The sequence below is a fragment of the Phasianus colchicus genome, chromosome 2, assembly GCF_987193195.1.
Source record: "Phasianus colchicus chromosome 2, bPhaCol1.hap1.1, whole genome shotgun sequence".
Lineage (NCBI taxonomy): Eukaryota > Metazoa > Chordata > Aves > Galliformes > Phasianidae > Phasianus > Phasianus colchicus.
The window spans coordinates 70,469,330-70,482,057 of NC_143437.1; the positions used below are offsets into that span (position 1 = coordinate 70,469,330).

Sequence of the window (12,728 nt, forward strand, 5' to 3'; positions counted from 1 at the left end):
TTTTTTTCCCAGTTAGTACTTTATCAGATTATCACTCACAAATTGTCAGATGAGACCATGTGAACACCGTAGTATGGAAATGCATAAATATCTAAATATTTTTTTTTTCTTCCAAGATTTATTGAAAGTGATTTTCCTTGTAAGATTTGGTATTTGGTGAGAATGAGCTACATTTCAAATCCTTAAAATTTTCTTACATAGCAAGGACACAGAAGGAATGAAACATACAGTTCTGATACTTGCTTAATACACTATTAGCAAACAAAAAAGTGTGTTAACTTTTTAGGGAATGCTAATTACCTTATGAATTTTCTTGCAGTTTTGTTATCAACTAGGATACATCTATCAGAGAAAAAAATATTTTAACATGCTGCAGATGTGCTGATGTGCTAGTTTGGTTATCTTTTTTCTTCTAAAAGTTGAGATTATATGGTTCAAATTACTTAATGAATGGAGGGTACAATTTGACGTGTTTAATTTAAGAACTTGTAATACTTTTATTTCATTGACTTGCATTTTCTTTAACCAGTCCTGCTTGGCATTATGTTTACTTCTTCCATCTAGAAGCTAGGAGAGTGGAAAAAAAAAAAAAAAAAAAAAAAGCCGCGATGCCAAATCAAAAGGCATTTAATGCCTGTGGTATCTTTCTAAAAGTAAACAGTTATTTTCCTGATAAAATTTTAGCTTTTCATGATCCCCCATGCTCATGCTAAACGTCATACAGCTTGAAAACTGTATAGATTAGTAATTCATACTTCACTTTTACAATTACCTGCAAACTCGTAAGAGAAATTCCATTCTCAATAGTCTCAGTCTTTGTACGCCACTTTGCACAGGAGTGAAGTTGTGGCAGGACTTTTATAGCTTAGTTAGGAAATGAGAAATACACTTGATGTTCACAGATGCATTTGTTTTTTCTTTTAGGGGTCATAATGTCTCTGTATACTTTTAGTGAGGATTTGCACTAAAAATAATGATGAGAAGTCATAAGTAAGCTGCATCTGTTCTGGAAAGACCTTGAAAACACTTTCTGCTTTAGCTGTCTCAGAGTAAAAATGCATCCAATATTTTCATCGCTTAGCAGAGTGGCAGTTTTGAGTATTACACAGAAGCAAAGGAGGTTTTCTCAAATATAACAAATACTTTTACAGAAACAATGCAATATCAGCTTTCAGTTGAAGCGGAAATATTGAAATCTCTGCACAGTTAAGCACAGAAACAAACGGTTTAACTAGGTCTCCAGAGGACGTCGTGTATGAACTGAAACTGGTACAAATTTATCCTATTTGTTCCCATACTGCACTTGCATGTCATCAAACTCTCACTGTATCAGTTTCTTCTCATTGCTGTATATCTTCCTTACTGGTTAGTTTCCTATCAGGAAACTGAAAATGTCTTCTTCTGTCAGCAAATCAGACCAAGAATGATGACTCTGTGCATTCCAAGTGGTTAACAAATATGACAGCAGGACTTCTTGTCTGAAGGGCAGAGTATAAATATTTTTCAGAATTTTTCTCCCCTCAAGATTTACTTGATTTTGCATGCATTTGTAATTCATGTCATAAAATTAAATCCATTTTAATTGATGTGCATTAAATGTTTTTATTAAACTGGAATATTTTAACTTCTTTTTTTAACAATATTTGAGATTATTTTCCTGTGTTTTCACTCATCTTTGGTGCTAAAGCTAGATTACTATGAACAGTGTTTCCTTTGTGAACCTGGTGCAGATTGCTAGTTGTGTTTACACAGAATAATTATTTTTCATTCTAGACTCTTAAACCTTTCTATGAGTATCATTAGTTCATACAGTTGTAAGGCACCTCTGTCTGATTTTAATTGAATTATTAAGTTACATTGGTCCACGTTGCAAAATTCTAATTCAAATTGAGTTAGTGTGTTATCTATACAACTGGTTTTGGTGTTTGTTTGTTTGTTTTTTCCCTCTTATAGCAGGTAGGCCTTTAGAGAGGCAAATCTGAGCCAGCAGTGCACCCTGGCAGCCCAAAGGGCAAACCATACCCTGTGATGTGCCTGGCCCAGCACTGCCACCAGGCATGGAAAGGCTCTGCTCTGCACTGCTCTGCGCTGTGTGGCTGCACCTCCAGCACTGGGTGCAGTTCTGGGTGCCATCAAACAAGAAGGACCAAAGAGTGTCCAAAGGAGGGCTACAAAGATGGGAAAGAGGCTAGAGGGCATGATGTATGAGGAACAACTGAGGTCCCTTGGTTTGTTCAGCTGAGAGCAGAAGAGCTGAGGGAGAGGCTCACAGCAGCTTCAGCTCCTCACAAGGGGAGTGAAGGGGCAGCACTGAGCTCTGCTCTCTGGTAAATGAGATAGGACCGAGGGAGACACATGAAGCTGTGTCAGGGGAGGGTCAGGCTGAAGAATAGGGAAAGGTCCTTCACTGGAAAGCGGTGGGCATGGAGCAGGCTCCTGAGCTGTTGGAGTTCAAGAAGAGTTGGGACAGTGCCCTCAGCGATATGGTTTGACTTTTGTCTGGTGCTGTGTGGAGACACGAGTTGGAATCTGGTACCTTGCAGCTCAGGATACTGTATCATTACATGGATACATTACAGAGGGTAAAGTTCAGAAGAAAATCAGTTGTAATACTATAATACAGAAAATAACTCCTGAATTGTGTTCCTGATGATTTCACTTGAACAACTGTTATCTTTACATTGATAGAATGTACTGTGGAGGAATGTGTTTAAGCAAAGCAGTCACACTACTCTCCTCTTTCTCCTTCAGAGGTATTTTTAGAGCACTTTACAAAACTTACTGAGATGATTTCAGTAAATTGATCAGAGCAGTAACTCATAGGTTTAAACAGTTCTAACTTTAATGCTCTAACTTAAATCTCCAGGGAGAGACAATTAAATTATTGACTCTTCCAGGAGAAATTCAAACTGATTCACATTTGTTTGCTAGAATTACCTTCTTCAAATACTATCTTGCTGGGTGCCCACTAATTATAACTCAGTAAAATAGTAAGTGTTAGACAGAAATATTACATTGGGATAACTATACAAAGTCAATAGCTAGATACAGTAAAAGACTGGAGATTTAGAGGATGAGTGTGCATACTTATTAAGTAGAATAGTATATTGGCCAGCCACATTCATCCAGACATGATCAGTTAGGTCATGTAAGTCCTCTTTGTTGAGCAAAGCTCTCAGTAATAATTGAGTTCTTCAAAAGAACCAGCCCCAGCGTGATCAGTCGGTGATAACAATGCTGTTGTTCCCAGGAAAGGGCAAGGGAAGTAGTGTGAGGGCATATCAGTACAGAAGCACTATCTCAGTCCAACATGTTAAACTGTTGTGTATATTTTTAAGGTGAGCTTCATGACTAGTTTTTTTTTATATGTAACTTAGGTGTCTACAGCCAGATTAAACTACAGCTTTGTTTCTGTTAATACAAAATAGCCAGTGAACAAATCTCCTGTCATGTGTAAAATAAACAAAAAACCAACTCTCTAGTTTCATAATTTCTAAGCCTGCAAACCTGAGGGTGTTTAATGCCATTTCTCACAGTCCTCATATGTACAGATGTCTTGTTAATTATATTTGTATTTATGGAGCAGGAGTAGGCCCAAAGATGGAATCTTCAACTTGCTGTTTTTTCATTCTGCATTTCTCAGACCCTCTTCTCTTCCTTAGTGGATCTTACTTTAATCTAACGAATTTTGAAAGGCATTCAGTATTCTTTAAATAATTCAGGTAGAGCATATTCAGCAGTACAACTAATTTGAATGAATTAAAGAAGGCTTTTGTCTTCTTGCAGCTTTAAGAAATGTAGAAGCTCAATAAAAGAGTTGCAGATTCTGATCCCTTTAGGAAAGATACAAATTTATTGTTTTGGAAATAACTGAACATTCGTCACACAATAGCAGCATCAATAGAAACAGCCTTCAGTACCTTATTTTGTTTGTTTTTGGTGTTTGTGATACCTATGTTGAGTGCCAGCAATCAGCAGATGAGGCTAACAAGGCTCATAATTTGTGGAGTGCTAGGACAGCGCAAAGAACAAAGGATGGGAATGAAATGCTCAGCATTGCCCAAACCAGTGAACAAATATGATGGTGCATGCTGAGCAAAAATGCAAGTGCTGCCCTGTTGTGAACTCTGCAGAGGGAAAATTATGATGATTGAGTCTTACAATCAGATGAGTGAGGTATTACTGCAGTAGAGCAATTGGGAGAAAAATCCTAGAATAGCCTGTGCAATTTCTGTTGCTAGAAGGAAATTCATGATTGTCAAAAAGTGTTATTAGGGGAAAAAAAAACACTGAAATTCAAAGTTGCAAACATATTTTCAAAATTTAGAAGCAGAACGGAGGAAGAAGTAATCTCCAGAAAGAAAAATAAAATCTGATTTTACCAATTAATGGCAATCTTTGTCCAAGAAAAGCATAGCAATCTGAGATCAGTGAAGATACTAGCTTTTGTTTCACCTATTAAGAAGTAAATTATTGACAGCTGCTTCTTGTAATCAAACTTTATTACCTTTTTTTAAGTGTTGGGTTTTTTTGGTTTTTTTTTTTTAGGTAAAATAAGAAAAAAGAGCTATGAGCCTATTGAAAGTTTAATTCTTGATGGTTCATTCAGGATAGATATATAGTTCAGATAAAAAGCATGTGTGGTGCATGGTCTGTAGGAATGATAACACCCTTGGGATACCAGGTACAAGTAAAGGAAAGGAAGAGTGTGAAGGAAGTTATCTTTTTTGTTGTTGATTTAAGTCTTCATTGAAATGCCCTAAGGCTTGTTTAAATGTTCAGGGTTTGTTTGCTACATATGCCTAATTTTTTGTCAAAATTAAGTACATTCCTCCATGTCAAATTGTGACATTTTTAATGTCTTAAGATGAGCATGAAATTTAGAACTTTTAAAGGAGAAATATAGGTGGAAGCAAGCTAAACTAGGAATTTATTTAATACATGGTGTATTACATGCACGCACACATGTAAGCAGAGGTCATAAATCTGCAGCCCTCTTGAGTGATATGGGTGGGGAAGGAAAATCAATTCTAATCAGACGACCTGTGCCTGGAGGTCATAATAACTTCTCCATACACCTGAGGCACTTAGTAACATTTCATATAAATTTTAAGCAAAACGCTTTAGTCTGTAGTAAAGAAAGATGAGGGATACTCTAGCATTTTATAGTTTCACTCCTATTATGTATGTAGGGCACTCTAAAAATAGTGCCTCCTATTTATTTATTTATTTATTTGTTTATCCTATTTATTTTCATGGAAACAGCAACAGATACAAAGAGCACAGTAACACTGATAGAATTCTCAGCTACACAGTCAATTTTTCAACAGTCATCACCCTTAGCCGTTCATTTTCACCAGCAATGAGCAAAAACCTTCATGCTGTGCTCATGAAAATCTGCATGGCTGTCCAGAATGTGGCTTGTCCTTCACTGCTGAAATATACCATCCTCTGATTCACTATACTCATGCCCACTGGACTCTATAAATGTTCAGCAAGCATCAGTGAATGCCAATGGGTGCGATTTTCTTCCACATGGAGGAATTCAGTGACACACCTTTGCTTCATACATGCTTCCATGTCAGATGCCATTTTGTTAGACTGGTTCTCTGCTGTCATCTGTCACATGGCAACAAAACAGAATATGGGCAAAATTTCAATACAATTAATGAAATCTTCAGTATTTTCAGGTTAGTTTAGTAAATTTTAGGAGCATTTAAATATTCTTTCTAAACACAACTATTTGGTATAGCTGTAACTGCATGTTTTTACACGATTGATTTTGTACTTGAATCCTAGTCAGACTGTCATTGCTATGTCTTAGTGTGTTCTCTCACACAAAATGTTTCCTTTTCCTTTTTTCCTGTGTTCACAAGTTCCTTTCCCTGAACTAGTGGTATATTCTAGTGGTTCAAATAATTATAAGAGAAGGCCCTGGGGGGACCTTAGTGCAGCCTAGTGCAGCCCGAAGGGGCCTAAGGGAAAGCTGAGGAGGCACAAGAGACAGGACGAGGGGAAATTTTTTTTAACTGGAAGAGAGTGGATTTAGACTAGACATCAGGAAATAATTCTTTACTGAGAGTGTGGTAAGACACTAGAGCAGGTTGCCTAGCGAGGTTGTGGATGCCCCCTGGAAGCATTAAGGCCGGACTGAATGGGACTGGAGGGAACTTTTCTGTCCTATAGTAGGGGATTTGGAGCAAGATGATTTTAAAGGTCCCTTTCAAACCAAACCATTCTATGATTTTACAAAAAAAAAGTTTTCTCCCTTATATAGCAAAATATTTCATTCTTCTAGTTTCCTATTTCTAAATTGGCCCATTTTTTCCCTGAGAGTTAGACAACATAAGGTTGTAACGTTAGGTTACAGACAGAAGTATGTAATTTTTTTAATTGTGCAAGTTTAAAAGCAAGATTTTCAGCTACGGGTAATTTATAGAGTATATTTTTTGATATTGAACAATTGTGCTTTTTGAAAAATTGTTACCTTAATATCTGCAAAATAGATGTGTGAGACCCATGAAGCTCTACCAAAAAAGTAGAATTTCTGGCAGTTATTCTATCACATACAAATATGTGCTTTTTGCTAAGATACAAGTTAATTATGTTGTTTAATGCTTACAGCAAGTTCTAAATGTAGTCAAGATCAATCCAAATTGCTTGGTTGCAATTATTTGTTGCTTTGCAACAAACTCTGAAGTGAATTTTCTACATGCCTTTCATCTGTGGGATTTGTTGTTGATGTATTATAAATGCAATCTTTTGTGCCTTTGTGTTCATTATAATGTATCTGTTTCCATTCTCTGTCTCATAAAGGAAATGTGTCATGAACTGTTTCTTTTTTTAATTCAGTTTTTAAGCCTTATAGCATTATTTAAATTTGCCAATAATTAATGTATAGTTAAAAGCGGAGTTTGATTTCCTTTAAGTGAATAGGAAATAGTAATGCCTAAAACAGAAAAGATTGGATATTGAGAAGTTGAGAAATGTGAAGCTAGGAAAAGTGTTTTTCCTACAGTGTTTTTCTTTTCATGTTGTCTTTTATAATTGCACTTCCATCTTCCTATTTATTTTTGTGTTTGCAGAGACTTATTATTCATGTTTGGCAGTATGCCAGTAATATGAACTGTATTTTTCTTTACCCGGTCTGTATCACTTAAGTCAACTTTGTCTGTGTGTCAGGTACAAATAAATATAAAGATTGGAAAAAAAAAATCATAATTTGGTCTAGAATTAATTCACTGTAATCTGCATGGCTAAAAATAGAGTGGTAGGAAAAAAAAAAAGAAAAAAAGAGAAAAATAATTTGTGGCCTATAGAAAAGTTCTCTCCTGACAATGATAACAAAGAAAGGGGGAAAGATCAGGTACCCTTCTGGTGTCATAGTTAGCAGTGATCAGGTTTGGAAGGCAGTGGTTTGTGAAAGAGATGGGATGAAAATAAAAGGTGTTTGTGACAAATCAATACTTTGAAATATGAAGATCTGAGGAACCAGTAGCCAGGGTCCAGGATAAAAAAGAGGTTGCATAGAGCATGCTCTGTGGCCTTGTATTTAAACTTATAAAAGCTTATGTGAAGGTCTTTTATTCTAGTTTACACCTGGGCTATTCTTCCTTTGCTCCTGTCATCTTAGTTGTAATAAAAGTGCTGTATTTTTTGTGATACTTGAATTTTGGCCTAAAGCCATGTTTCTGAACAGAAAGAGCATTGTTCCCAATTGGCTACAATGACATGAGCTTTGGTAGCATGGGTTTCCTGTGTTTGGGTTTCTTTTTTCCTTTCTTGTTCCTTCTGGAAGGCATGCTCCAAAATGATTTGAGTTTTAGATTTTAGTGTATGAAGGGGAAAAATATTAGCTTTTCTCAACTCTGAGTCCCTTTTCAATTCAGGAGAAGCATAGTAAAGCTGACACTCAGTAGTAAGGAAGACATTCTTACATGCATCTTATGCAGAGGGAGGCTGGAGGATGTGAGATTTTTCCAAACTGATATCCCAGCTTCCCATATATGGGAAAGGTAAAAATGAGGGGGAGGTGATCAGTTTGGTTACTTGTTGTCAGCTTCTTAATCCACTCTATACCAAGATGCAATGGCAGGAGATGTGAATGGTATCCCTTCCTGCATGTGACCTGCTATTTAAGCCTTATTTAGCTGCTTGCATACATTGAAAGACTTTTAAGGAAAAGAGATGTGTGAATTGTCCATTTCAGTATCCATACTGGTTATCAGTAGATTTGGATCTCTGCTTACATTAAGCTGTATTTTTAAAATAGTATTCCTTTGAACAATGAGATGTATTGTTTGGAAAGCATGAAAATTATTCAAATTCACTTATAGCAAATTGCAACATGTAGGTGCTAACAAGAAGTTAATACAAATGGTTCCTTTCATATGATTCAGAATGATATTCAGTGGCTTATTTTCCTGTATTTTTTAAAATACACTGCCTCTCGTACTGCAATTGAAAGTGAATTTAATATTTATGGTTTTCTATTTTAGGTACAGAGATCCAGAAATAAGCAGTTGCGTGAGCTGTTTCCAGATGGATTTAGTATTCATCATGCAGGAATGCTGCGGCAAGACAGAAGTTTGGTTGAGAACCTGTTTTCTAATGGACATATCAAAGTGCTAGTTTGTACAGCTACACTTGCCTGGGGTGTCAATCTTCCTGCTCACGCTGTTGTTATTAAGGTAAGAGCTTATATTACTCTGCACATAGTTATCTGTCTTAAAAGAAAGATGGCAAGACCTTTATTGTGGGTTTGGGAACTGGAGGGGAAATGTCTGATGGACTTGAAATGTTATTTATATCTCATTAAACTGATTCTTACTAGTGGGAATCTAGTTTGTATAGTAAAGATTTAAATATATCAAAGATTATGAAAGGATTAGTTAAAGTACACTTCTGAAATCATGCTGTATTTGCCTAATTTCAGTATTCAGCTCATCAGGATTATGTTCATGTGTATTTATGTTAATTTTTATTAACTTTTCCTCAATCAGGGAACACAAATATATGCTGCAAAAAGAGGCTCCTTTGTTGACCTTGGAATTTTAGATGTCATGCAGATATTTGGTCGAGCTGGACGGCCTCAGTTTGACAAATTCGGAGAAGGCATCATTATTACAACTCATGATAAACTCAGTCATTACCTGACTCTTCTTACTCAGCAGAATCCAATTGAAAGCCAGTTTCTCGAAAGTCTTGCCGACAACCTAAATGCAGAGGTAATTTTTGAATTATTTTGAAAAACTAACAAAACCTAGAGGGATTAATATTATTTGAAACAAAAAAAGAAAAAGTGTTATTTTCACAAATAAAATATCTGAAATGGAATCTTTATTACTGTAAGCATGTATTTTACAGAGGAGTGAGCTGTTAGATGTGAAAATGTCAGGGGTCTTATACAAAAGTTAGTAGATGCTAGAAGTAGCATGGAGGACCAAAATATTAAGGTAAAAGCTGTAGAAACACATAGCAAAATAAAATCCTCAAGAAATGAAAACATCTTATTGTATAAATAAACTTGCTTCAATTGGTTGACTGCAACATAGGAAGAATAACATATTTAGCTTGAACTCTTGTTTTCGGTGTCAGATTCAAAGTGGTAACCAGTTGTAACTTAAAAAATTAACTTATGTAACTTAAATTGCAAGTTCTCAGTTTGCTTCAAGTTCAAAGAAAATGCATTTGACTATTTAAAGTGCTGTGGTTATAATGAGAGTACTGGCTTCCAATATATTAAAACTATTCAAAACCTATCTAATGTAATAACCAGTTAAGAATACATACATACACTTTTTTACAAGAAACCCTCAGAAATTTAAACATTCTTAAAGTAGAGGCATACAGCTAAAATGCAATGATCAGTCTTTTTTTTTTTTTTAAGAGTGAAAGTGAATTTACGTTCATTGAATATTTTATGAAGAGAAAAAAAAGGTTAAAAAGTCATAGAATCACAGAATATTTTGGTTTGGGACCCTTAAGATAATCTAGTTCCAACCCACCTGCTATGACAGTGGCATCTTCTATTAGACCAGGTTTTCCAAGACCCATCTAAACATGCCTTGAACACTGCCAGGAATGAGACACCCACAACTTTGTTAGGCTGAGTTGAGATCTCAGAAAAGCAGAGAGGAGTAGGAGAATCACCTTCCTCAGCCTGCTGTCCATGCTCACAGCTTACATTTGGCTTTCTGGTCTGCAAGCACACATTGCTAACAGTCAAAGGAAAAAGGGCTCTGTGTGCTTAGAATAGAAATGATAAAACATAAAAAATTGTCCAAAAAGAAAAACAATTTGTTGCAACAATTTTAGATAAGACTGGCAACAATAAAAGCAATCTTATTCATGAAGCTTTATTCAGATTTTTATCTGAAAAAAAAGGTATTTGTTCAAGTAAGTATATATTTTTGCTAAGTTGTTTCTTTTCAAATACGTAAACTTGAATTCTAAATGTAGAGGAAAGAAAAGGAAAGAAGGAAAGAAAGATCATCTTTTATAATTACTATCCTATTGTCAGTAACAGTAGCACTATATGGAGACTAACTGTGTGTTGTTGACTGATTTGTTACAAAAATGTAGACAGTAAGCTGATGCCCACTGGTATTTTTACCATAACACAGACTTCTATGAGCAACAGAAAATCTGTACTGTTATATAACAACATGGCATGGTTTAGGAAGAGAGTCTGCTTTTGTTACAAATCATTCAGGGAGTTCAGATGCTCCAGATGTCCATCTTGTGGTGGTAAAGAGAAACCAAAGAAAGGCCAGAAGAGTGTATTTCCACAGTTGGAAATATAGGAAGACTCCACGCTTCCAAAAGCAAATGTGGTTGATTGGGTCTCTTGCCAGGAGTAGGTAGCAGCTATGAATGAGGCAATAATTCATGTATTTGATGTAATGCAGTATGTAATCCTAGCTGCACAATCACAAAGTGGAATTCAGAGCGTTGAGTATTGTAGCTAGGTTTATGTTGTGCAGGAAAGAAAACTTGGATAATGAGGGGGTAAAATGAGAGTATTTTTAATTCTGATTTCATAGTGAATTCTATAGAAGCAGTAAATTTTCAGAGTGATAGACAAAGGAATAGATCCACTTCTATAGAAGGAACACACGGGCATACCTGCATTCTTCAGATCAGAAACAAGGAAAATAGGACATGACATAATAGAGTTTTATGAAGTAAGAATGACATGCCAAAATATTGTACTTTTCCTGGGAAAGACCAGGAAATACTTGCTGGGTTGAGTCAGTGACAGGTTCAGAAAATGCAAAAGGTTGCCAGCTGGGGAGTTAGACTGTGGAACTACTCGCTGTGGGAAGTTGTGTCTAAAGGGTAATGTGGCTCAAAATCTATATGAAAATGGCATGAAAATCTGTTTAGAGCTATTAAATGCAAGGGTGTTATCTTTAACTGAAAGTCTCAAATTGCATTATTTTAAGAATTCAGAGGAAACGTAAATAGTGCCTGCTTCTCCTAAGGTAACAGCAGATGCTGAAGGGCAGTCTCAGAACAGCATGTTGACTTCGAGTGCCTAGTATATTTGTTTCTAGAAAAGCTAGGTAGCAGAAAAACCTGAAATACACCCAACTTCATTGAGTTGGTACCAAAGATAAGACTTCAACACATCTATGCACTGAGAATTCATTATCCTGTGGACCCAAAAAACTTTTTTGATTGCATTTTTTGTTCGGTTGTTTTTTTACTTCGTCTAGAAATGAGCAGAAGAGAAAGGAACCAGTGATGCTCATTGTAGGCATGGAGATGCTCCCTTTTCTGCTGATGCTGTGCCCACTGGGCATAGTGGAAAGTAAAACACAAAATAAATTAACTGGTTAGTATTCTTAACTGAATGGAGAGAGTCCTGGGTCAGTTGACCAGCTGGCAAACAGAAAATACCTACAGCTGTATTTTTTTTTTTTTGAAATTACAGGAAGAAAGATAAGATGCAGGGGGATGTGGTTTAATTAGGCCATAAACTTTAACTTATCTGGGAACTATCATCAATAGCTCATACAATGCAGGTCACCATTCCTTCCGTAATTGTTTCCACCTGATAGAACCCTCCCTGTCAGCCACAGCTGGACCCCAGCTTGTTTCTGGGGCTCCTTCCTTCCCCTAGGAGCTAGAAACAGGAGAAAAATTGCAGTACTGGACAGTAGAAATACTTCCCCCAGGAGATGTGCCTTTTCCTACAATTTTGTTGTTAAGCTAGAAGGATAAATAAGATGGTGCTTTGGTTAGGGTGGACCAAATCTAAGCTAGTTTTTGCCTTTCTCAATCTAAAGCCTTCTGTCTTGGTGGAGTATGAGCTACAGCAGGTATCAGAAGAGATAGAATTTCTTCAGAGCCTTTCCAAAAAAATCAATGAGGAGTTGGGTGACTACCTAGCTCATCTGGGCACATGCGTATGCTAGAGGAAGCTGAAGTGGTCCTGGGAACTGACGTGACCTGTATGAGACCAGCAACCTCATCAGTGACAGCTGCTTGCAGTAGAAGTATTGTGATAACTGGTGCAATCAAATAACACACTGGAAACAAGCTAACTAGGGAGTTTGTGGAATCCCCTTCTCTGGAGATACATGCCTGGGTGTTTTCCTGTGTAACCTATTGTAGAGAATATTCTTTAACAGGGAGGGTTGGTCTACATGATCTCCAGAGATCCCTTCAACCAGTATGATTCTGTGATTCTTAACATCATCAACATCATATGACTCATCAAC

General features: G+C 36.4%; 1 protein-coding gene across 3 annotated transcripts in view; it reads left to right on the forward strand.

Moving 5' to 3' along the window:
* The window catches only part of ASCC3 (activating signal cointegrator 1 complex subunit 3), a 252,676-nt gene that overhangs the window by 146,617 nt on the left and 93,331 nt on the right, over positions 1 to 12,728 (forward strand). For all 3 annotated transcript variants that reach the window (XM_090135956.1, XM_031611074.2, XM_090135957.1), the window contains exons 15-16: positions 8,499 to 8,690; positions 9,003 to 9,227. In XM_090135956.1, the coding sequence (XP_089992082.1) occupies positions 8,499 to 8,690; positions 9,003 to 9,227 (417 nt within the window). The remainder of the gene's footprint in view (positions 1 to 8,498; positions 8,691 to 9,002; positions 9,228 to 12,728) is intronic.